Raw genomic sequence first — 27596 nt, forward strand, 5'->3', positions numbered from 1 at the left:
CCTGAACTGGTTGCCAGCCAATCGCAGGGCACATAGAAACAAACAACCATCCGCACTCACATTCACACCAACGGGCAATTTAGAGTTGTCAATCAACCTAGCACGCATGTTTTTGGGATGTGGGAGGAAACCAGAGTACCCGGAGAAAACCCACGCAGGCACGGGCAGAACATGCAAACTCCACACAGGCGGGGCCAGGGATTGAACCCGGGTCCTCAGAACTGTGAGGCTGACGCTCTAACCTAGTCGTCCACCGTGCACCCCCCCCCCTGTTTCATAAAATAATGTAATTAGGAATCAAGAAGTGATTGTTCTAGGGAATTTGGAAATTCGAGTCGATCCAAATATATATATATATATATATATATATATATATATTATTATTATTGGTGTAGGCAACTTACGGTCCACGTGACTTGTACCGAAGTGGAGCTGAGCACTACGGGGTTGTGCATGCTGACCACTACATCCCCTAACTCCTTTTGTACATGACGATGGTCCACTCCCTGAGCAGTGGGACTGATATCTAAAAGAGCAAGAAAGAGCAAGCGATTTGGATGAAACTGTAATGCTTATCTCTTAAGAATCCAGGACTCAATTCAAGTGTTTTTCTTTTGGGGTTTTTTCGCTAGTACCTTGTGTCCGCACAGGCTCAGACATGGGGCTGGGGTCTGCTAGCCCCTGATCATTGACTGCCCTGATAATGAACAGGTAGACAGTATTCGGCCGTAGGTCACTGACGGTGAACTCTGTGGTCTTCACATGGTCTGCCACCGTCTGCCAGCTGTTACTTACTGACTGACTGTTTGAAAAGCAAGGATAGTTTCCATGAATGGGAGAAAATCATTTTTATTACTATATCTGACAGAAGATTGAAGTGGAGACCAAAAGGCAGGTAAACAAAACAAAAATAATGGTGGGGGGAAAAAAAGATCCTCTCAAATAAAAGGACTCAAATCGTTTAAGATGTTTCCTTTCCTTCTCACAGCAATACAGATGAAATAGCATTTAACTTTGTAGTCTTCTTATCAGGAATTTAAATCAAAATAGACATACTGATCACATACAAATTAAATAGATCCTTAAAAGCCAAACAATTACCATTCCAATTTAAAAAAAACGTTTCGATAGCACTTAAATGTTAGCTGCTTGGGATATTTATTTAGTTTGCTTTGGGAAAAAAAAACCCTCCCATCTGCTTTTTTTGGGGGTCACGAAACATGGCTCAAGGCCACGGGTCACAGACGTACCCAAAGGCCTCAATGACATAGGAGGACACCGGGGAGCCAGCCTCTGGCCCCGGTTCCCATGACAACGAGATGCTGCTTTTGGTGACATCAGTGACCTCTGGCTTGGAGGGCGGCCCCGGCAGGGCTGTCAGGTTGCTAGACATGAAGTCAGTGGGGTCAGTGGAATCTGACAGAGAAAATAAACCGATATCATATTAATACCAGCAAACAAATGCAAATGAAACAAAGTTACAAAGCAACTCTTTCACGTGAATAGAAAGTGAACTGTTGCATACCTGTGATATCCAAGTAAGCGCTCCATGATGTTTCTCCACTGGAGCTGGTAGCCACACACGTGTACAATCCAGAATCAGATAGCTAAAAAGAAAATGCAATTATACTTATGTCAAACAGTCTGCAGCAAGGAAAGTTAAACATTCAATGCTATACTATATACACATTATCATTTTGTCACCTTTGATCAAGATGGACGTTTTAAACTGTTTATATGTGATTTTATAGACATATTGTATGGATCTTTAAGTGTCTACAGGTTAAACTGGATTTATCATGTAGAATTTAAACAGCTGTCCTGGGGGGACAATATGGATGTGATCTGAAAAAAAAAAACAAGGGTTAAAATTATTTTTAACATTATCTTTAACATTTTTCATGGAGTTATGAATGTGTGCATTCTTCTCATCATGAAAAACTTCAACAGTGAAAACAGTGATTATCCGACGACAACGTCGTCAGATAATTTATTCTTTGTAACTTGATTATATTCTATACGTACTGCTTAAAACCGCCAAATGCTAAACAACTAACGAAGAAGTGTCCGTCAAACGCTGAACTTCTTTTTTCTTGTGTAAATCCGGCGCGGCGGGAGATATAAATCTTGGACCGAGTTTTTGTAATTTCGCAGATGCGCGCAAGATGTCATATTTGGAAGAGGGCAGTCTGCGCCGCTGTGGAAGTGAACGCAGCCGACTTCATTTGGCGGCAATCAAAGCGGCTCCTCCCATTCCCTTTAAATGCGGCGCAATGACAGTTTTGTATGGAGACATCTCAGTGTGGAAGAGGACAATGTTTATTCGCAGCGATCGGTGCATGGTCACCGCTCTTGGCCGGTGTGGCTACACAAAACGTGAGCGGGTACCCTTATTAAATACAGAACGAGGTGGTGATAACCGTTGGCGACTTAAATACGTATAGATATTAAATGAATGAATGAAATGAATACAGAAAAAAAAGAATAACACATGGGTTTCAATGACCTCTTTGGCAGAGGTAACAATTTCAAAAAAAATATTAGTTGTACAGCAGTGAACTTGTCTCAGTATTCTTTGCTCATTCAGACTGCAAAAAGCATAGCTTTCAGACATTCTGCTGTTACGTGAGTGTGAATCCAATAGTCTTTGCAAGTGTGATCCCAGATAGTTGCTACAAGCTCTTGCGTCAGTCTGGGCTTTTGAAGGAGGTTTGCAGCTAGTAGTACAGTAAAAATGCATTAACCTTCACTTGGCAGGCATTTGGCTCGAAACAAGCTTGAGAGTGGATGAAAGAAAACCTTCAAGCCGACCAATGCAAAAAAAAAGAAGAGCCCAGTAAAAGCTGACATTAATTTCGTTAATTGATTTCCTCCAATAATTGTCAGTCTTCCATTCCCAGAAGCATCAACATTATCATGAGGAGTGCTGACACAGGAAATACTAAAGCAGTGATATGATCATCTTGCTCATATTGGCAAAGCCTCTGGGACCACGGGCACTTGGGCTCTCTCTCAAGAGATACTGGAGGTGGGCGACACGGGCAGAGCTTTTTGACACAGAGACAGGACCCTGCATATTTAAGTCCCTTCAATTATATTCGCCCGGTCAGACTGCCTTCAACAGTCCCTGTCCTTGAGTCCTTGAGTCAGACTGTTGCCACAGTCATTCTGACCAAACGGCACTGTTCAGCAACTATATGCTCTATTTTACTTTTTAAATGCCACAATTGTTCTTATTTCATCAACCGTCATCAAATGGGCTAAAAAAAAAAATAATAATAATCATCCAACGTACTTATAAGCAGAAGTGGAATTATTTGTATGCGATGAAATGTTTCCCACTTTAACATGATCAGCAAACACTGGCTGTATTAGCAACAATGCTACAACAGGTTTTTAATGTAGGGATTCTAAGATGTTTGCTCGTTTTGGATTCTACACTTATTTACTTAAAATAATTAAACTTTCATCAATGATTAATCAAAATGAATTTTTCAGATTTTAATCCAAATTGAAAAGGTTGTTAATTTTCTAATGGCCATGACATCATTTGTTGACATCATTTGTTGTTGGTTTCATCCATGGACAGCATAACTTGCATTTTGGTGGAAAGAGTCATGTGCATGTAAACACATCTACAAAAGATTCAATTAATAAAGCTGCGAACTATTTCATTTTGTGATCAAGAGATTAATTAGGAATCCCTTGATTTTGTTAATTAATCTTTCATCCCCTGTAGAGACAGTGAAATTAGATTTTCACAGCTACAGATATAGAATATGTATTCAGTTTAAGTTCAGTATTGGGAAATTAAGTGACTGCACATGCTTCCTTAAAGAACGTTTTAGTTAGAAAAAAATATCCATATAATTTATATATTTTCATCTTCAGGAGGCTATATGGTGTCACATGGCTGTTACAAACTGTACATTAAATCTATGGTTTATTTCAATTGCATCACTTTGGAGTAAATTCATAGTTTATCAAATAATTGATTAACAATTCAGACTTAATGTGTACTCTAAATTCTAATTATTTGGCAACATGAGAGGGTCAAATTATTTGAAGCAGCTCTCAGTGTAATGCAGAATATTTTTTATTCAACAACCACAACAATAAACATATTGTTAAATAAATCCCTCTAACAGTAGCATTTAACACTGAACATTATTATCTTTGTAAAGGCAGGATGTTTGATAGAGCTCATGTAATAGATCTCTCTTGTGCCAGCGGTCACACTGTTGTGGGTTTACACTTTTTCTCTAGAAATGTAAATAATGCATTAATAACGAGGACAAAATAATCACCCCAGCTCACCTTGACACTCTGTATTTGAAGGCTGCCGTGTTCCAGCAGGGAAAACCGTGGGTCTTTTCCCAGCAGACTGATTCCGTTCTTTCGCCAGGTAATTGTAGGCTGAGGGTCCCCCGAAGCCTGGCACCTGAGTATGGTCACGCCCCCTAATGCCTGTGTTTGGTTGTAGGGGCCCTGACGGATGATTGGCGGTGGGCGGTCCTTCAGGGCTGAGGATGATAATTATGAAGAAATACTTGTTAAGGTAATTGAAACCTTTCTTGGGCTATGATTTTGATGGCACAGTCTTGGCATCAGATGGTGACTTGCTATTCCTTATAATGACAAAATGTTGCCTTTCTTGCAAGAAAAAAAAGCATGATCTTATCACAAGGTGCTAATTAGGGATTGCAATAATTGCACTACCAATATGTTAAAACTAAATCTGATGGATCTGTCGTGAGAGGAAGTGCCTGTTTTGAACCTTTTCCAGAGTAGAGCAGTGTGCTCATGGCACTGCATCACACCTTTCAGTTTTAATTACTAGGTGAGGATTAATGATGTTTAACCCGTGGTGTTAATTATCGTACCTTCTTTATAAAGCCTTTTAACACATCCATGCCTGTTGGTTGTTGCCTACAATGACGATCCTCGTTCCTGGCATATTTCTCTGTTCCACCGCAACAAATTAAACTCTAAATTAGCATGCCAAGGAGGACAACAATGCTTCGCTTTAAAAGCTTTTTAAAGTATGTTATATCATCCAGAAAACAGCTTCTGCACTCTGCAACAGTAATTTTCTGCAGTGTTGGATCTCTCCAGGCCTTGTAACAACTCCCTGGCTTCCAATTTTCTCACTGCTGCTCTCAACTGTTATCAGGTCTGTCTCCATATTCACAAGTGTTTACAACAGTTTCCCTTTGCCTTTTCTTAATCACAATGTCAGCAAAACAGCAAGAACAAAAAATACAAGCAGCGCAGCGGGCAAATAAGGCTAAACTACAGAAGCATCTTAATGTACACGCACAGCCCGATATGGCTCCGTTATTACATTTGGAAACCATTTAAAACAATACGTAATAGAAGGATATCATAATTAATAGTTGCAGCTTTATCGTGCCACCGACCCATCACAGATGACTACAATTGATTAAATCCTTTTTTTCAAACTCCCCCATTGACCTAAGTGGATCTCTTAATTGTTGCAAAACTGCAAAGCCAATTGCAAAGGCTTTCAATTGCAATTCGGCACAAGTGGTAATTACGAAGATGTTTTAGTCAAATTCATGATTTACGGATGAAGATCTCAAGTACTGTACAGTAAAAGCAGGGGAATAAAACTGCCTAAGACCAAACATCATGACCCCAAGTACAGTAGGCTATTTGGAGAGCTAAATTGTACATTCATACTGTAATTAATATTTAGAACTTGGTCTCCTGAAAATTGAGTGGCAATGGGTTGTAATTATTTTAAAGAATGAAATATCTTTGGTTCTACGTTGTTGTCTGTGTTGTGCTGCTGGTGGATTTTGTTAAAACAAAAATACAAAATAAAGGATGCAATCCTAAAATAAAAAAAAAATGCATTAGAACAAACAGAGTGTTGTTTGGGTAAATGTGAAATGCCAACGCTTTGTACAGTTTATTGTGTTGATTAACTTTGATGTGTTGGATGAAGTGCGTGTGCTTTGGTCTCCTTGCATACCGTCTGCCACCTCCAGCTGGGCTTTGGCCAAGATGCTGCCCGCTACAGTGAGAGCCTGGCAGATATAATAGCCCGCGTCTGAACGCTGCACTGATGAAATGATCAACTCTCCAATCACGGACACAGACACACGACCGTCGCCCTGCGTCGGCTGGCTGGGAAACAGAAGGTCCTGCAAGGGGTGAAGTTGGAAAGACAAACTCTTAAATGAAAGTAAATTGTTCCTTCTTGTGAATCTGGATGTGCATGAATATATATATATATATATATATATATATATATATATATATATATTCCCAATACTATCAGGATTAGTTCCATACAAATTAAAGTTGGGGTTCATATTTATAATGTCCTTTGGAAACACTCAGGCAGCCTTTTTTAACAGAAATTTTGAATTTAATTTCTGTCTATTCCTAGGACCAAATTGGCCAAATTTGGCCAATATAAAAACTAATAATAGTCAGAATCCATAAGCATTTTTGTTGTTTTCATTTATTTTTAACATATAGTGCTCAACCTTTCATGCAATTTCCTACTTAGTTCTTGTAAGTACACCTTCCAACAATATGTCAATTGGATAGCGTGGAAAAAGCTACGTCGTTATTCTGACAAAATTCTTGTTGTTTTGTAATTGACCCAATAAACCTGTATAATAAAGTACCCAATTTGATTTCAAAAGCCAGCGTTTAGCTAACATGATGGAAAAACCTGTCATTCATCTCACACTTGCAATGTACTGCTCATCGTTCATTGAATGAAGGCAACGCTAAACTTTTGAAATTCCGGGCTCATGAAGAAGTCATTAAATGTCACGTTGAAAGGGATGCTCAACAAATTGCATTCCCAAAAATGATGCACCCTCATCTGGGAAAGATGCTAAATGTCTTTCTTCTAACAGATTTGACTGTCCCCCAGAGTGTTTATGCTGCACTTACGAGAGTTGAGGCATCAGCTTTGTCTCTTTCTGCATCCCAAGCAGACAATCTGGCAGGAAAGGACATTAGCCTGCTTTCATTACTTCTAATGACTCTAATGTGAGTCGGCTGGTCAGAACAGCGTCAACAGATGATGAATGACCACTTCATTATCTGTGCGAACCACAAAAACCCACACACAATGTCACCCCAGTTTGATCAGTTTTGATTTTTTTTATACAGCTTTTTATACCCTGCTGCAATGTTGATGTCTGTCTTAGCATTATGGTGTCCACAGGGAAAGAACAATTCTCTCATCATGAGCTGTATGCACATTATAGCACAGACTTATAGCCAAAATCTCACCTGGCTGCCATCTCGTTGCCAGAACACAGTGGGTTGAGGTTTTCCTCTGGTCTCACAGGGGAAGGTCGCCGTTCGTCCTTGAGCCACAATCTGGTCACGGGGTCGCACCACAAACTGGGGCGCCTCTGAGTATTACAGTACCATGCAGTACACTAGCTTACTGGCAGTCGGAATTAAATGTCTAGCTGTTCATGCAATAGGGGTGTTTTAATCACACAAACTGTCTACCAGAGCATCGGATACTATAAGTTGAAGGGTGCCTCACTCTTCAAGTTTTAAAAGTCAAAAACATAACAAGACCTAAAGTGACTCTAGTATATCCATGGATTCTCAGTGGATCCTGGCAGGGAAAGTCAGTGATTGAGATACAATGCAGATGTGGCAGTAAAATATCATTTTGATGAATGTGTTTATGAATTCTCACAACAGTGCTCAATGCGTGACTTAAAACACACACACACAACAAAACAAAAAATGCATGCACATGGGATCAGCTGTTACTTACCAACAGGGCGAACTGGTGACAACAATGGTGTGGGTGAGAGATTAAGTCACAACATACAGAGAACGAAAGCAGAGGAATAGAGGGAAAGAAAGCAAAATAAATTTCAAAATAATGAAAATCAGAAATGAATGAGATGGCGTTGGGTTTCCATCCGTGGAGTTTGGAGGACAGATGGCTCTCAATCACCACATTAGGTAGAGGGACAAGAACCAATGCCATGAATTCATTTCTAATAGTACATCAAGTACATTACTTTACATTACATCACAATAGGGGCACAATAGCTTGTCAGTAGGGTGGCCCCCTAAAAGGAGCCACTTTTTACACTTAAGTCTGAACACTTTTCAACATCACGTGACACATTCACACAGACATGGACAAAACTGCATGTTGAAATAAAGCAACGGTTCTAATTGGGTGGAATAAGTTCATAAAAATACACCTTTAATGTATACCATGTTACACTCTCTCAATATAGTAAAATGTATCAAGGTCAATAAGAAAAAGAGAGTCTTCCCTGTAATGATGGTGATTGGCAAATCAATGAATACAAATATGGAGAGCGTGACCTTGATGAAAAGGAAAAAAAAAAAAACCTTTCACTTTAAAAAGCTTAAATTGTCCATATTCCATCTGTGGTCCGAGCTCTAAAGCAATCAAGTGCATTGTTCTGTTATGTGAAAAGAAAGCTTGAGGCAAGGCACCACCTGACAGCAGGGAGGCAATAACGCTGGTAAAATGTGCAATAAAGGACTGATTGTTCTGCGAGTTGGGAGTTACAATAAAATATGGGCTTGAAGACAGCGTAAGATACCCACCTCTGATCGTCAGGTAAGCGGAGGCCTCCACTTTGCCCACACGGTTCTCGGCTTGGCAGGTGAAGGTCCCCTGATCGCTCACGGTGGCTTTCTTTATCCTCAGCAAAAGATCCTCTTTTTCATATCTGATGTCATACCTGGTGACAGAATAGTAACACAGTTGCAGCTTCAATCTTGAAAAATGACACACTTCACGTCGGATATTACACATCTTACAAAAATTGTTTGATTTCAAGATGCCTGGTCACGGTGTAACGACACACAGTTGTGAGGAAATCGCACCTTTGTGGGATTCTGTGTCAAAAGGCCGCTATTATTAGAGGATGTTTCTGTTATGGCGCTGATGTGGCTATTTTTCAGCATCTGTGTGTAACCGCAGGGCTAGGATCCAGGATCTTGGCTAGCTAAAATGAGGTCATGTTTCATCTAGATCCAGATTTTGTTCTCAAGCCAAGATAACAAAATGTGAGCATGATGTTACAAAAACATTACATTTCAAACTGATCTCATAAGATTCGACAGATTTTACTGCTTGAACATGTTTATTTATTTATTGTTCATTTGTTTTTGTCTTTTTACGGCTTCAAAATGATGACAATTTAAGACAAATTTAATCAGATCTAGATTAAACTAGATTAACCATTACCATTTGAGAGTCAGTCGACACATATCAAAAGTCATAGAAATTGGTTAAGATTTGACCAAGATCTATTTTGGAGATCTATTTAAGAGTTTTTCTGGACAATGAAGATTTTGACGGTAATTTGGATTCATTCTGAATTCTGAATTCTGAATTTCTCTGAACTCATCATCTTTATATTCTTGGAAGAATACCTCCTAACAGAAATGCAGGTTGAATGATATCAAAAGCAGTTATACAAAAACAAAACCTACTGTGCAGAATGTCTCTCTCTACAGATAAATTAATCAACACTAAAATTGAACCATGGTTGTATTAAAATCTGTTTAATTCAAACGATGTGTCATTTTTGATTGTTTGAATGCACCTCACTTTCGGAGGCAATTAAGACTCCCCGACGTGTGCACACTCCGCTGCAGAAACAAAACGGGCACAGCAATTACGCCGCCATGAAAGCATGGCAAAATTAAAGGTGCTTTCAGCTGGAACCCTGACTGTTCCACTATTTCAATATTTATAACGATGAACCACCCACTGTGGTGTGGAAGAGAGAGAGAGAGAGAGAGAGAGAGAGAGAGAGAGAGAGAGAGAGAGAGAGAGAGAGAGAGAGAGAGAGAGAGAGAGAGTCTCCGTCTCAGACGGACAAACTGTCTGAGAGAAAAGGAGTGGCACAGTCTGACAAAATGAATTCGATGAATGAGCAGAGCAGTAAGAAAATGACTAATTCATAGTGTAGATGCATCAATGTGCAGCCACCAGTGCAGAATTATGTACGATAAGGGCACCATTGCTTCAGTGGGAACAAGAGGGACATCTCGGTCGGTTCAGATAAGAGGGGCTCAACTCTGAATGAGTGGAGGGGCAAAGGAGTCAGCTCCACCTCTCTGGGGTCTCTTTGGCATGAGAGATCTTGTGAAATTGTGCAGCCAGCCATGCTGATTTCCAGATAGAAGACAAGTCAGCCAGAGAAATGGCACAAGGGGTGAGACAAGTCATATTTGAAATAGCGTGCGGGGGGAGAATATCGATTGGTGGGTGGGGGGTTGGGGTCGTGTCTGCAGGGTCATTCCAGAGTTGGGTGAGCACTCCATTCACAGAACATCTCTGACCCAGATACACACTACCCATGAGGATGAAGAAGAAAAGAAGTGGAAGGAAGGACGAAAAATAGGACGTTTCTTGAGTCAAAGGGCGGTGACATCATGACATAACACAGATGAGCGGACGGACCACCAGACCATCTCGGATACTTTCAAATGTGACATTTTGTGACATTCATTAGGCCAGTTATCGATTGTAACAACTTGTCGTGCACACTTTTGGTGACACTTGCCACCAGAGGTCAAATACAGTATATACAAGCCATTAGTAATGCTCGTCTACCTTTCAAACTTGTCCCAAGTTACTGATGAATTTTCAAGCAAGCAAAATCAAATCATTACTTGCGTTAAGCATGTCAAGTCGTACAATCTTGCTTAGTTACAACATATTAGAATTAAAACTCATTATCAGCCAATGCACTCAGTCAGTTTTTACGGTCGTTAGCTGTACTAACACAATCACATCGTTTTTTTTTTTTTTTTTTTTTTTATGGTTTCAAACCAGTCTCCTTATTTTCTATTACTTTGTCTTGTCAGTGACACACATTCCTGACATTTCTGGTAAACCTACTTTAATCATATGACGTTTGCCCAGATTGCCTCACAAAGGTGCTGAGCAGTAACTGTTCACTCATGGCAGAAATCTGCAATTAAATATTCTTATGATATGAATATTGTGGTTGAAACCTGAAATATTGCAGACATCTACAATTGGCTTCAAAACTTCCAACAGTAAAGCTCCGTCCGGCTGTATTAGTGGGACAATGTTTACTCCATATAGGTACTATTCCTCGTAGGGCTGTGTATTGGATTACTTTATATGAAACCCTTATAACATGGGCCATCGCTGGACCAAAATGAGCCTTATGTGCAACATAAAAAGAACAGTGGTGCTTGGAGAGTTTCAAGCAATCAAAGCGGGGGTACTTTGTTCTGCTATGAGCACAGATGTTCACACAGCAAATAATGAGATTCTCTGTGGCTAATAAATGATTTCTGCCACACTGATGAAAGTCCACAAGTAACATGTCAAATTGCTTCTTTGCTTCTTGAGGGACTCATTAGCTTCGCTTCAGCACCTCCACGTCATCACTTTTGCCGCATTGATGTGCACACACAAACCATCATTTAACGTGCACGGCACACATTCACACACTTTGCTCACCTGCCACGGGGAATATCCAGGTCCTCCTTTTTCCAGCGCAAGGTGGGAGGCGGGTCACCGTGGACCTGACACCTGAACTCCACGCTCTCATCCACTAAGACCACCTGGTTCACAGGCCGCTGCACAAACACTGGTCTCTCTGGATGTGGGGAAGAGTGCACTTAAATTGACTTGTAAGACTTTGATAAATACTGTATGTGATGGTGAGCAGTAAATACCTGAGAAAGTCATGCTTTATTGCTTTTTGAACCTGTGTATCCCAGAGTTCTTACCAAAGACGGAAAGTTGAGCCTTTTCACTCTCTCTCTCCCCGACCATGTTGGTGGCCATGCAAACATAAATCCCTACATCACTCTTTTGTGTGTTGGAAATGCTCAGTTTTCCTCCACGAACCTGAAAAGAAAGCATCAAATCCAAAACGATTCTTACCATTGCAGTTTGTTTGTTTGTTAACAAAATAAAAAAATAATTTTTTTATATGATTTTTATACTAAACTTTCAACTGTGTCACATGAACGAAGGAGAACATTTCATTTGGTGTGTATCTGGATGAAGTTCTGGATCAAGGATCATCCTTTGACTTTTCTTACCAATACAGGATGAGATTACCGAAAAAGGCTTGAGCAACTTCTGGTGACCTTTGTACTTTGATGACGTATGGGCATTATTAGTATGGACATTTTGGTGCAGATCCCCAAAATGTAAAAAATGTAGGTGTTATTTGTTCATCTTTGCAAAAAAATAAAAACTATTAAGTAAAAAATAAATTCTCGGTGAATGTCTATAAATGTTTCAATGCGATGCTGATCCAAAGTAGTCTGTACTGTTTAATGATTTCCAGAATATAAGGGTGAAAGAGGCAGATGAGTAACTCACTGAGATCCTTTCATCTTTGAGATCAAGACGAGCCTTGTCTTTCCTCCAGTAGGTGCTGGGCTCAGGATGCCCACGTGGAGGCTGACACTCCAGAGCGGCCGTCTCGCCGACCGCCACCACCGCATCCTGCGGGTTCTGTCTGAAGTCATCTCGTAACACTGAGATACAAAAGAGGAGGTCAAGAATCATTAACTGATATGTCATTTTTTAAATTTGCCAGTGGTTGCTTTGTGTGAGCTTGTTTCATTTGCAGTCCGAACTGGATATCTCAGTCTCAGTGTCCAATACCACCATCAAAACTTTTTAACTAGATAGCAATAGACAACCTTGAGTCACACAATAGTGAAATTTGCAAGTCACTAGTCGCTTTAAAATAGTAATAAAAAAATAAAGTTGCTGAAGTGGTCGTCGTAGTCATAACAGCAGTTATATTAAGCAACAAAGGCGCCAAGTTGGCCTGCCCAAAATTGAATGCTTTCAACCAGAATGTGACAAGTGGATATTAAGTGTACTGTCATTTGTTATCCTTTGTGTATTTGGACGATCGATTGTCAGTGACCTCTTTTTTTAACAGAGAGGTAAAAAAATGCATAATGCCTTCTTTAAATTATTTTCCCCTCTAAAAATATTTTATCATTTTGCCAATGGAGTCACTGAGTTTGCATGTTACAGTCAATAGCAGACAACAATGCAGTAGCACCGTGTAACATGGTTCATTAATGGTCAGAAGGACAAATAAATAAAAACATCACAAGTCACAATAACGTTTTCACTTGCGTTGACGTCGGGGATCTATTTAGTGTTATTATACTATTGTATTATATTTAGATTGAGGCTGGAGGTGGAATACAGTTGTTCACCTATAAGTCTAGCTGTAGGCTGCGTATTGGTTTTATTGTTAAGTGGTATTAACACTACAATATATAAGGATGAGATACCGTAAGTGCAAGAAGAATGCAAAAGGAGCAAGGCGAATGGGAGTTGGAGAGTAGCAAGTGGGAAATTGAACATTAATAATTCAAATACTACATCTCGACAGCCCTACAAGCAATGTCCTACCACAGATAAATGGCACGACAGCCCACAAATTATATATCGGTAGGTCCTCTTCTGAGTGCGAAGGAGTTCATGTCTCAGCAAGTACGAGCTTATGTAAATGTGTAGGCAAGTAAAAGAATATAAACTGAGTACGTTCTAGAATGTCTAAAACTATTCTCTTTGCATGAAAAATATAATAAAGAATATAATTTTGTTTATCTACGGTACCTGATGTTATTAAATGCATATTGTAGTGTGTAGCTAGGGATTTGCTGGTAAAGTTGTTTTAAAATGTGTCCTTGACAGACACAGATGTCCTAGCATCACACTCTCTTGGACAATATTCTTAAAGACATATGTGGAGTAAATATTTGATTATAAGGACCTACCTTAATTAACATTAACAACAGAAATAGCACTTTTTCGAAATTGTGACATATTCAGTTCACCGGATTCTATTTATGATCATTTTCAATTGTATGCCTCTGTTCTACAAACAGTGCAGGGATGTCTGCACTGTATTGAGTACACTCAAAGAAATCTAATCTTCAAGAATTGTCAACTTAACAGCATACTGGTGCATTTAGAGGAGAAGTTCTGTAGGAGCTGATCAGTTACAGCTTGAAATCTTCCTATTTCTGTCAAAGCTGTTCTCCCAAATATCATTTGCAAAGCTCGGGTTTTGTCAAGTGGGTACAGGGATGCTTGGACTGCGAAGCATCACTAAAATTACTGTTAAAAAGAGAGATTGTTTAGATCCTGCAATGAAATACTTCCACTTATAGTTGATAAGTTCTGACGTGCTGCTTTCAGTAGATGTCAAACAGAGCTTTATTTTTGCATTAAGCGTTGTGTTTGCAGCAGTGACAATGTGAAAATGGTAGATCATCCAAATGAATGATGTGCTAATGTAACACTTCTGAATGTGATGAATAAAACACATCAAACAACAATTTCTGCTAAATGTTCATAGGTTAATATCTATCTTATGCTTTTATTTGTACAGTATCTTTAGTTATTGGCTTATCAACTACCCTTAACTGTAAAGTACACTGTATATGCATATTGCATACCATCACAGATTAGTAATACATCACAGATAAGCATGAATTATTTTCTTATCTCCCATCTGATTGTCATTGCTGGCTTTGACTACGTGCTGATATATTGCAGCATACAATCAAAGTCCTAGAGGGATTCAGAGGTGAATAATAAAAGTCAGCAAGGAGCCAAAGTCCCTTCAGCCAAGCTGTCAATGACATCCCAGTTGTGCTAAAAAAGTGTCTCAGTGGTTAACTCCACTTTGGCACAGATGTGTGCCCCACCGCATTGGCTGAATGACCCATTCCATAAATGACTCACTCCATTCATCCGGCTACTTTGCTCCAGTAAATATGAATCTAAAATGCCAGAAATTTAGGAAACAAAGACACAACACATACAGAATTGTAAAAACTGCGAAAATGAATGATTGTCTGAAGGTATGAGGAGTGACGGTGTATTGTCATAGCTTTTTCAAAATGAGTCTGTAGTCGAACTAACCAGCATGGAAGACCTCCAAATGCTAATGCGCACCCTTTAATAATGTGCTGAACTATAATTTTGATTTAAAGTGTTGAATTTTAGCAGAACTAAAATGCATGAGCGTTGTGGTCAAAGGTCACATTTTTGTCAGCACTTGACCTATGGCAGTTTTCAACAGATTACCCTCACTTTGCAGAGATCGCAAACTGTCACCTTCGTCATATTTTGATTGATGATGTACATCATATTTCATGTTTCAATGAATGAGAAGTGACTGACTGATATAATACAATTTCCTGGTCATCAGCTACGGCAAATTAAAAAGGGTGTGCGGGTGGGTATGTTGTGGTAATGGCAGTTGGTGGTGCGAAAATGATTTTTGAGTTTAGATTGTGGTTGTGCTGCGGTGAAAAAAAAAACCTGCAGTGTGCAGTGTATCATGCTGAGAGCAGTTTTTCACATTCTAAATACCTTTTTTTTTTTAATTTTTTTATTTTGCTACACGGGAGGAGAAAAATACGAGAAAGTGTTGCTTAATGAGGTGCTTGGTGTGTAACCAAGGCACATGAGCGGTGAGGTGGGGGTTGTGTTCCAATCTATTGAGTCCCACTAGACGTGTAGGTTGCTGCCGGCTGGTAATTTCAGACTGCGGGGAGCCCGCACTCATTGTTGTCTGATTGTCTTGTGGTCAATTATTCAAGAGAGCCATTTGGCCGCCTCCGACATTCACCTATTTCATTTACTAAATTGGTTGACAAAAATTGATAATAGGGGAGTGTTTGGGTACATTTTCCTTCAATTGTATCTTGAATTGCAATTCTCCATTTTACTATACAGCATCGTTAAATTTCCATGAGGCCTCAACTTTACATCTTGATGCAATCTTAAAAGCTCTTCAGATGATCATAATGAATCACATACAGTAAGTGGACAATGCTTTAAAAACATATCTAGAATCTCGCCAGACAGTGCGTTTACCAGACAGTGCATTTGTTCGCCTCTCTGGTGCAATAAATGCCAGGTGTATCCATTAGCATGTATTGACAGTCTTACTTTTAGCATGGGTCAAAGTTGTTGGGTGATTTACACCATAATGTCTCTTTAGAAAATAGGGACTGATCTTTTTGGTCAACCCGAGCCATATTGTGAAGCTTTCAAGACGCAAACATACTGTATGAGTAATGATGGTTGAAAAGGCAGCTTCAAGAACTACAGCAAGGATTGCAATTGTATTTGAAGTGTCTCTTCAGGGCAGAAAGTGGGGGCAACATTAAGAGAACACTCTTTAAAAAAATTGTCAATACACTCAAGGTGCTGTCACCTTCAAGTAAGTCAAGATTTTAAACTATATTTACATCATTTTTGAGCAATTTAATTCAAATAGGCCATGTCAGGGAAATTGAACATTAGAAATTTGTATTGTATTTTCTCTGCTTAGGGTCCGGATAAAATGCAAGATCAGATTAGAATCTAATAACAAAAAAACAACAAAAAATTAACTAAAGCTTTATTATGTTAAAAAAAGAAGAATCTAAATTCTATGATTGACCGCTGCTAAGGTGGTGTGCATTTTTTTTTTTTGCATGCAACTTCCTGCCAACTATTCTTGGATGGATGTTCTTCTGTCCTTGGTCTGCACTCGCTTGATGCCCTTGCTTTGTTTTTGTGTCCGTGCCCATTCAATTGTACAGCTGTGAATCATGTACAGTAAACAGTACATTTTGTTTTGTGTCCAATTTGTTATCCTTTTAGCCTGTAAACCTGTTCATGTGTACTGGGCTAACAAATCATTTTATGCACCCTTAAAGGGAATGAAATTATGTTTTTTATTTTTGTTGTTGTGGGGGGATGGGGGGGGGGGGATGAAATTTGTCACAGCGTTTATTCATTAAAAAATAATATTGCAGTGAGTTCCTAACACAAAATGCTAAATAGCCACGTGTGGATAAACAGATGGTTATGGGTGAGAGATGTACAACCCAATTAATTTATAAAACACATGCAGGATTTTCGTACCCAGGCACAATCATGTGTGACTGACTGTGTGTGTGTGTGTGTGTGTGTGCGCGTGCGCACGTGTGTGTTCGCGTGTAGATGTGCATGAAGGACGGGTGGTCCAGCACAGGAATACTGCTTGAGTCCTCACAGCCCAGCACAACTGCGTTGTGTTGTGCTGGTATGGCAACAGAGCAAAGGCAGAAAAGAAACAGAATAATGTATGAGTGGAGAGGAAAGATGAAGACACCTTGTGAGTTGCCGACCATAGCAGATGGCTGCATTTCAGTTTGGGAATAACTTGCTTAAAATTGATATGCAGCTTGCAAATAAAGCTGGCAGGTTTACACAGTAATCAAGCTGTTTTTTAAGTGAATGGACTTTGTATGCACTTTAACGGCGCCTGATGTCAGGTATCGTGACAATTGAGAGATTTCATATGACAGGAGTACATTAAATTGCGGCTGAAGTTTGCTGAAGCTTTTTTTTTTTTAACACGATAGCCTGTAGGGGTGTGTCACTTTCTCAACTGCAGTCAACGATGTCCCATATCTGTCACTAGCAGAAAACACACACTGATGCAGACACACACACGTGCACAAGCAAACAAAGCAAACGACAACAACGAAAACAGCTGCCCTGTTCTTCTCACAAACTTTGCTGATGACCATAACAATTCATCCCAGCTCAGGAAGTCAGAACAAAAAAAGAGACAGTTATGCCGACACAATCAGGGGAAGTAGCAGATATCTCAATTTTTTTTATTTATTTATGTGAATACATAAACAACTTAACATCCTCGTGCCCTAAAAAAGTCATCAGCAATCAGTCAGGACTGTGATGCGCCAGGATATGAGGAGCATTTATGCAACGTCCCTGAAGGCTACAAATGCAGCAGATGTACATCACCTAATCCAGTATAATTCTGCGTTCAACAACAGAAGAATGCACGAGAGGGACAATCAAGTCCTGCATTCACATTGAAAGCACAGTGCATGGCCTTGTGGAAAAAAAATAATACAATTGGCCACTTCGAAATTGTACAGCGGATAATGTAATGTAATAGGTGAAATTATGAAGGCATAATGTAAAAACTAATATTTGTCAAAAAGCTAAATTTTTGTCTTCTTCTTTTGTAATCCAGGAACATAAAACCAGGATGTCCAATGGTGGTGCGGAAAAGCCATGGCCGAAAACCTTGCACCACTTCACTTTGCTTTCTGGACTCATTACTGCCAAGTCCAAATAGGATCAACATGAAAGTTGGAAATCGATGCGGTGAAAAGGCATACCTGAGGTGAATTTTTCTTTTCCACACTTAAAAGCGAAACGACCACGATAACATTAGGGATGTGGGTAATAATGAACCACAGACAAGAAACTAAATTTGCTTTCAATTTGGTGCCGTAAAGAGCTCAAATAGTCATTTACCCACAATTTCCATATCTGAATGTGGATTTACACTTTAGGCGTGAATACAACACACCTCGTATGCATTCATTGGCCTTTGAATGTGAAGCCACCGTGAAGGGTTAACAATAAACGCTCCACCATTGTCATGTTTAATTAACTTCAGTTCTCCTGTCATGTAATGAAAATTGAAGTTGTGGATGGTATAGGAGGAAGGTCCTGCCGTTCCCCTCCTCCCTCTTCCTCTTCTTCTCCCCTCATCTTCATCCTCACATCTCTCGCTTGCCATCCCTCCAGTTACTGTAACAGCGTTCCCTCAGACCACATTTCCACATCTATAATTAATTAATCCTGTCTCCATGTATTTTTTCAAGAGAGCACATTCCGCCGCTTCCAAGACTGTGCTATGTAAATCTGCTTATGCCTGCCTCGCAGACTATCTCATCAACTTACACCTGCAAAATGTGAACGCATGTGTCTGCACTACATTATGCAAAGGCCACGCTTTTTGCATTTAAAAATGGTAAACACAACCTAATAAAGTTCCGTCCTGCTATTCCAAGTGTTTCCGAGTGACCATGAATATGACGCACATATTCATTTCCCAGCATTCATAAATATAAAGCCCAAGTATAGAGCGAGACAAAGGAGATGATGGAACCCTTCCAGCAATATTGCAGAGATGTACAACATGAGCTGGGGAATGAGTCAAGGATCAGAATTTAGCCTTTTATCTGCCTTATTTCACTGAAGACGTGGTCACCCGCAGGAGAGAGTGCTGCCTGACATGCTCTCGTCTTCCAAGTTCTCAAAGCCAAATTAAGTATGCTTCTCTGTTCCGTAGTCATCATCGTCGCCATCACTATGTAATGAACGGGGCTTTTAAAGAAAGCTAAATGCATCCCCTCACAGAATCTAAAGGCCTAAAACGCTGTAATTAGTTTTTGTGTACCTTTTAATGCAGGCCGCTGTTTTATTACACTTCATGTGCTGGTATGTCTGTGTATGTTTCATTGTTAATGGCAATATCACCTTTCTCTTTTGTTTTAATTATTGTTTTGGGGGGGAGGGAATCCATCCGTGAGATGAGATGTGCATTTGCATCATCCAGCATGATCAAATACATCCCAAGATGGCCACCAGAGATTGTGGCACTGAGCTCTGTTTAAACAACATCTCGGGTATAGCCGTCTTTCCATGGGAACATGCAGATGGGCCACTATATTTGCATATTTGGATGCTATAGCAATTCATCCATTCAAATAGATGAAACTAGCTAGTCCACACGTCTGTAAGAATTAAACCAATAACTTCATATGATAATGCGTGCTTCCACGTTAATATTTTGTGCTTTGATTTTACGGAACTTTAGTGAAATGAAATGACCACATATGGTCAAAGCCACGAGGTGCACCATTTCAAAAGATAAGAAAAGGAGGGGCAATCAGCAAAAGATGCAGGCATAAAGGCAGCTTTATTCTTAATGACTCTAGTATGTTGTCATATTCTTTTTCTAACATTTCTTTTTTTGGGTTCAAGTGATGTTTTTTTTTTTTTTTTTTTTTTTTATGCTCCTCCCATGTACTTGCCAGCCACCAACACCGATGCTCCAGTGAGCAATCTAGGAGATGATTCAGCCCAAATCTCAGTTAATCACATTCCACATAATCACACGGCCCTCTGGTAAGCACAAGGCCACCCAACAGACATCCTGCTTATATAGAGATGGTAAAAGAGCAGCCTGTGTTTGACCTTCTCTCCAAAAACCTTAGCAGGATGTCTTTCAAAGTCTTCAATTTCATAAAGCATTGCAGCATCCATAAGAGGAACAGCCGGTGCTGCTGTCAAATTGCTTTAGATGACATTTGTGTTGACAGATAGGTATGAAAAATGTGTTCAACCTTTCTTTGATCGACCATCACGGGTGGGGGAATGAAGCGCCACTGTGAGATAGCGCAAACACTCGCTCACCGTTTTCCAATTCAGATAGCCAGGTTTATGAACGAAGAAATGTCTTAACTTTCTTCCCTGCATCCAGCTATCCAACAACCTTGAAACAAACTAGATTGAGTCCTCTCGTACTCAGAGTTCAATAAAAAGTAGCACTATATCGTCGTTCATTATTTGTACAGAAAGTGGTGCGCCAGTCGACAAAATAACTGTAAATACTGACATGGCTAATCTCAGGCCAGCTGTTAGTGTGAGGTCCTTTAATCCTGATCCAGATCTGTGATGTACTCATGTTGGTTTGGGGACAGATGAGCAACAGCCACCAGGCTGCCAAGTGGGCTAAAGGCAGCAGACTGCTCCCATGCCCACTTTTCAACATAACAACCTGGGAATCTGTGGATCCCGAAGCGCAGCCCCAATTATTTTGCTTTTAGACTGGTTATCACCGAAACACCGTATGTATTTATATCACTCTACATGATGCACATTTTGTCTTCCTCCCCAAAAATCAAAAGTAATTACATGATCATAAAACACGGATGTTGAGTTGTAAGCTGTATTGAAAGCTGCAGCAATGGATAGTTATTGTTTCAAACACAACAGGACAACAATAACGAGGTCTAGACAAAGAATGATTGAACACAAGCGACTGTATACACACAGGCTCATTACAAAAACGAAGGACAGCGGGGGCAGACGCTCGAGAAAGAAACAAGTTCAACACTTCAGAAATGCATTAAAAAAAATCCCTTACAAAATGACAAACCAAAGTCCAAAATTACTTATCTTCTTTCTCAATAGCCAATATTCTAAAAATGTATCAGGTTTCCTCTACATTGTCAGGGATATCAATTATTTTCAACAACGTAATCTGAAGAAACAATATTTTATCAATATTTTGAACATAACTTCAAGTCTCCAAGCAGAAGATACATGTGCTACTTCTATTTAACACATTAAAAATTGGCAAAAGTATCAATTATAATGGGATTACACTGGCCACATTCTAATTTACACATGCACATGATCACACCCAACGTGTGTCAAAATTCTTGCTTGATGAGACATTACGTTAACAATATGGAAATAACTGTGGTTTTAGTTTCTAAAATTGTACAACAATTTGAAATGTAGACTCGGTGGCCGTAGATGATGAAATCCCTAAATTCCTTGTAATTGTACGTTGAGGAACATTGTCCTAACACTGTGCGACTATTTTCTCACGCACTTGTTCACAAAGAGGTGAACCTCGCCCCATCTTTGCTCGTGAATGACTGAGCAATTCAGGGAAGCTCCTTTTCTACCCAATCATGGCACCCGCCTGTTCCCAATTAGCCTGTTCACCTGTGGGATGTTCCAAACAGGTGTTTGATGAGCATTCCTCGACTTTCTCAGTCTTTTTTGCCGCCTGTCCCAGCTTTTTTGGAACGTCTTGCAGCCATCAAATTCTAAATGAATGATTATTTGCTAAAAACAATCAAGTTTATCAGTTTGAACATTCAATATCTTGTCTTTGCGGTGTATTCAATTCAATATAGGTTGAACATGATGTTCAAATCATTGTATTCTGTTTTCATTTATGTTTAACACAACGTCCCAACTTCATTGGAATTTAGGTTGTACAATTGAATATATTGTACTGTATTATATGTTGTAAAAACAAACATTTTGTAAAATTAATTGCTCAGTGACAGTGCCAAAACTAAAATCCTTATAAAGGGATACATTTTGCCATGTTGTTTTATTTCTGAAGCAAACGGTATCAGAATCAGTTGATTTTCCAACCAAAATCAAATCATTTGTTTGAGTTCTGACTGACATGAAATAAAATATAACGTGCACGCAGGGAGGCCTCTTGCGGCGATGTAATAACCCTTTGAATCACTGTCAAAATTGGCTGCGCATGGTGACACACTGCAGCCAGCCTTGTTGTCTGATCTGCATGCGACGCCACGTGCCAAAGCCGATTGTCTGCGGACAGACGAACAAGCGGGCGGAAGAGACGAGACAACATCTGTGTCGCGTTTCTGCGAGAGGAAAGGTCAGAAGTGTAAGACGTGCAACGGATGACTGACAGATGCAAGGCTGCCCGTATCCTCAAGGTAACCGACGTAAGGAAACTGACAATCCCGTCTTAATCTTGTGCATGAGAACAATCGAACTGCCCTCCCCCGTGGAACACACTCAAACAAAATGTACCCTGTTGACTTACGCAGCTCATCTTCCCCTCGTTCCTGAATATATCTGATTAAGCAGAAATAATGTAAATACAGTATATATGATGAACTCACAACTAAAAATAGGGAATTTCTGCAAGCAACAGTGGCCTGTTTATCCCCAGTTAGACAATTATTCACATTTTAAAAACATAGCGTTATATGGTACCTTGCTAGTGATGCCTCCTTATATTCTAATAAATTGATTCACTATTAAGAAATACAGTACATATTGAAATGATGGGAAAACAGAGTGATCTTTACATCAACAGACAAGGGAACAGATGATCAATAAAGGTTTGAATCCTATGATTAATGAGGCTCTCTCCAGCCTTTTCATCTGAGAGTGCAAAGACTACATTTTTTTTTGTATGTTTGTTTTGTTACACCAATTACTGGCTGGAAGAGGCACTTGAAGGATGCCCCATTCAACCCAGCACTTGAAGAAACGGAAAACTGCCGTGCGTTTTCTCTCCAGGGAATGTAATTGATAAGCGCAATTGATCGCCGCACCTACTGAAACATGTTGTCCCTCAGAAACGTATCATTTGGCTTACAGTATAATTCGCGATCCTACCTGAATGGTGGTTTTGTTCTGTTCTTTTGTTCAAATGTTGTGCCTGACTATAACATAGCAACAAGTCAGCAATTTGTCTCAGGTTAGATAAACCTCATTGAGAGTGCTAAATTAATCTACAGTATAGGAATCCAGGAAAAAGGTGGAACACTAATTTGAACGATATTGAAAAATAGGCGGACGCCCTAAGTGACTCTGACCGATGTGTAGCTTGTCGTTGCTAAATAATTACCAACACTATCTCGTTTTGTCAGTAAATAAATATATAAATAAATACATAACATTACATGTGTGCGAATTCACACACTGAGGGAAAATGACGTAAAAATGGCAGCCCCGTAGGCAAGTAGGTGAGACGTTTAAAATGTATTTTTTTCAAATAACTACTTTGCAGATTTAAATAAACAGCATCACATATAGAAGATGTGCATAATTAATATTGGTTTTAGTTACCCTTTAAAGCTGCACCGCCCTATAAAGAAACGCAAGATCGGAGCCTCCTATTCTTAAGAACTATTGCCCCCTGTGAATAGAAATACAGTATATCACCCATCCATCCATCCATCCATCCATCCATCCGATTTCTGAGCCGCTTCTTTTCACTAGGGTCGCGGGCGTGCTGGAGCCTATCCCAGCTGTCATCGGGCAAGAGGCGGGGTACACCCTGAACTGGCTGCCAGCCAATCGCAGGGCACATACAAACAAACAACCATTCGCACTCACAGTCACGCCTACGGGCAATTTAGAGTCTCCAATTCATGCATGTTTTTGGGATGTGGGAGGAAACCGGAGTGCCCGGAGAAAACCCATGCAGGCACGGGGAGAACATGCAAACGCCACACAGGCGGGGCCGGGTCCTCAGAACTGTGAGGCTGACGCTCTAACCAGTCGGCTACCGTGGCGCCTACAGTATATCAATGGTGTTTAATTCTCACCATCAGCATGATGAATCAATGTGCTGTAGATTTTACTATACAATGTGTCATTCTTATCGTCATTATTCATTTCAAAGTGGGCTGCAAAATATCTGTGCATTAAGTCAAATGTACGCATGGGTTGAACGATAAATTCATCTTGGTTTCACTATTAAGGTGGCGCAAACCAGATAGTTTTCACATGTCAGCCAGAAGTCCCGGCTTGAATCTAACAGTTGGCCACAAACAGTATAAACTGACCTGCCACAACATTCCGATCACTTGCATAATATTTGCCGTTTGTAAAGGCAGAATATGTGATACAGCGATATGTGGCCGGCTGAATGTTTGCTCTCCCGATCTGTTATCTTGCTACAGTCCAAGGACACGGAGGTTATATGACGTCGAGCCTCTTAAGTGCTTGAAAGTGTAAATGTGTTTGACTGTGTTCATGTGTTATAAGTGTAGCGCCATCAAGACCAGGTCATCAGTGTATCCTTTCCAATTCCGGAGAGTCAAAGTTAAAAAGAATAGCAATAGTCTTGTCACTACGCACTTGCGGCACTCAACATTTTTTTTCTACAAAGCCTGCCATAATACTGCTACATTTATGTGTGAAATTCTACAAAATCCTAAACACAATTTGTTTTGTGTGTGTGAAATGTCAAACTGTGAGAGCACATTTGTTTCTTTTTAGGATTCTTGTCATTCACTCTCTTGTATCTTATACTTTGATAGAAATTACTATTGCCCAAGACACTGCGTGTTAAGTGCTGAGAAACTAAACTGAAATGCCAAATGAAAAATAACAAACCAATTAAAGACAATAATGAACGTTTAAAACATTACACCATATCACATCAGTCCTTGGATACGATACAGACGCACTCGCGGTGGCTCCGAGCAGTATTGAATGACAGCAGAACGATCTGCACAGAGCATGTCTTCCAGCAATGCTATAACATTGTCCTGCTTTTGTGGCCAGAATGAACTGCATAATTTTTTCCTTTAAAATATAATAAAGTGACATTATAGATGGTTTAAGAATTTGTTATGTCAGATTTTCTATGGCAGTTCCATTGCAGAGAAGTAACGAGTGCAGTGCAGAAAAATATGGGTAGATGTGTGAAAAAAATAAAAGTGCTTTTTTTCTATAGATAAGTATTTTGTGGTCCTGTCAAACAGATTACTCTAGAACTTAAAGTCCTATTAAATCCTTACCCTGACCCAATTGGTTTATAATGCTGAATCAAATGCTTTTACTCAAGTTTTCCCATTTCTGCTGCTAAAACCTTTACGATATGGATGAATAGACCCGCAGCTTTCAAAAGACAATGACTAAGAGCAAGAAATTTCTTTCAGAACCCGCTTGAAAGCGAGAAGAAGTACCTCGTCAGCCATTTGGCATGGGTATTAAACGCGCACCTCGTAATCTTCTTGCTGGGAAATCAGGGCACATCTCCATCGGCTGAGATAACTGGGCTATCATGGAGGCATAGGCTTGCACATAGCTATCTTTTCCAGTTTCCATTTTTCCAAACCAAGAATCAACATTTTTTTTTTTTAAATGAGGGTTTTTTTTTTTTCCCTTGACAAGTTTGTCTTTATACTGAAAAGTCAGAATAATAGCTACGCAAACAGGACCGTGTTTGTTTCGTTATCTTTTAATTGATCAGCAGAATGATGTGTAATAATTAATTGTTTCAGCGTAAAGACATAAATTAGAGCGTAGCGTGTGGTGCAACTTTATTAGCCAGGTCTTCAGATTGTATCAGTCGGAAATGTTCATTACGAAGTACCTGGCAATCACTTTCGAGTCTACTGTATAAATAAAAAATGAAAATCCGCCTTGAACTGTTTAACTCTTGAAGAAGTATTCATTAATTAGTAATAAGCCCAGTGGTCCCATTCTTGCTAAATATGTTAGAAGTAAGAATATACCAATAGGGTGGGAGATGGGGGGGGCTATCTGCTGTTATTGAGGTGGATGCGGTGGAAAGAGAGTTGATTCTGGATCCGAGTTGGATGGTTTCAAGCTCGGTGCTTGTGCTGTTGGGAACTGCACGGCTGACTTGAGCTGCAGTCCAACTGGCTGTGGTTCACTCTCAAAAGTGAACCACAACCACTACCCACCCACAGAGACCTCCACAACTGTCACATGCCACTGAACCATTGTAAACTACACACACACACATACACTAACAGTGAAGCCATTTTCATTAAAAGAACCACTGGCACACTCTGCCCAGCTGGTCCCTGAGTTGACACTGAAACTGCACATCTGGTGTCAATGCTCTGTTAGAGGGATGCCATCTGCTTGCATGGATTGAGGGAGGGAGGCACGGAGGGGGTGGGGGGCATAGGAACAGAGAAGGGGAGTCCGAAGAGTTTGAGGAGACAAACCAAACGTCAATACCAAGCTATTTGGAAAAACAAAAAGCACATAAAAAATGGATCTGTTTGTCGGATGTACTTTATACTTTGCACGCATTAGTCTTCTTCCGAGTAAGAGGATTAGATGTCAGAGTCAGGTTGGCTCTTGCATCATTTGGAGCTAATGGCAATGAACAGATAGCATGCTAAATGATTCCCCCTCTCAGCAAAACACACTTCTTCCCAACACGAATTATAGTTCTGTATCCGCTATTAGTTTCCTGTTCAACTTGCTGTTATGTGGAATGTTATTCAGGTGCACCAGTCTGTCTCTATGAGAGCAATGGCTGCAGAAGTCATGCACGTATAGAATCCATGCGATGCTCTAATTAACCCTTGTGAGCCCTGTTCATACATCACTGGAGACTGCATGTATGCACAGAGCTACAACTTGTGGTATCTTACATCAAGTGTCACAATGATGTGCAATTAACAACTGCAAACATGAAGCCAGCCTGTTGACGCATTAGATCAAGTGTAGACAAAATCATCGTAGTCAGCCACTGTTAACCTGGCAGGAGTCCAAAGTGTGGGACTGTTGTGGTTTGGAATCAGATAGAAGATGACTATCCTATCTTTCTAATTGCGTTATCAAGGGCACATTATGTTGTCGGTCGGGTTTTGAAATTGAGTCAAAATGTCAGTAAAGATCGAATGGATTCAGCCACAGTATTGCTCAAATACTCAATACTCAAACATAAGGCATGTACACACACACACACACACACACACACACAGACAGGTAGACACACACAAACACACAAAGTGCCTCCTGCCTCCAGCGGCCAACTGAATCATGCTGTTATTAAACCTTGATCGGAATTCCAGCTAGGGCATTATCTACTTACGGTTATTAATGCTGCCGTTGCCTGGGTGGGGGGCAATGAGGGACAGACACACACACTGCATAGAAAGGTGTCCCAGGAGCTCAGACTTTTTTTTTTTTTTTTTGCACCGCTTGCATGGATTCAATACATTTGGACAAACGTTTTTATAATGAATAGGTTTGATATTACTCTGTTTTTCCTCAGTGTTTTATTTCAAAAAGTACAATAAAGTAACTATTGGAAATAAATAACTTATCATTTACATGTTTTAAAAGGAGTCGGAAGTTAAAACCTATTGTTGCAGATTCGCAACTCGCTTTTGTAGAG

The 27596-nt window shown here is 39.9% G+C and overlaps 1 protein-coding gene across 1 annotated transcript in view; it reads right to left on the reverse strand.

The window, feature by feature from the left end:
* The window catches only part of LOC133415847 (roundabout homolog 2-like), a 68104-nt gene that overhangs the window by 17513 nt on the left and 22995 nt on the right, over positions 1–27596 (reverse strand). Inside the window, 11 exon segments of the mRNA XM_061702348.1 lie at positions 405–526; positions 636–802; positions 1251–1416; positions 1526–1607; positions 4318–4523; positions 5999–6170; positions 7282–7406; positions 8605–8741; positions 11510–11648; positions 11782–11902; positions 12386–12543. Of these exon segments, the coding sequence (XP_061558332.1) occupies positions 405–526; positions 636–802; positions 1251–1416; positions 1526–1607; positions 4318–4523; positions 5999–6170; positions 7282–7406; positions 8605–8741; positions 11510–11648; positions 11782–11902; positions 12386–12543 (1595 nt within the window).

This window comes from Phycodurus eques, chromosome 17 (genome assembly GCF_024500275.1).
Source record: "Phycodurus eques isolate BA_2022a chromosome 17, UOR_Pequ_1.1, whole genome shotgun sequence".
NCBI classification, from domain to species: Eukaryota; Metazoa; Chordata; class Actinopteri; order Syngnathiformes; family Syngnathidae; genus Phycodurus; species Phycodurus eques.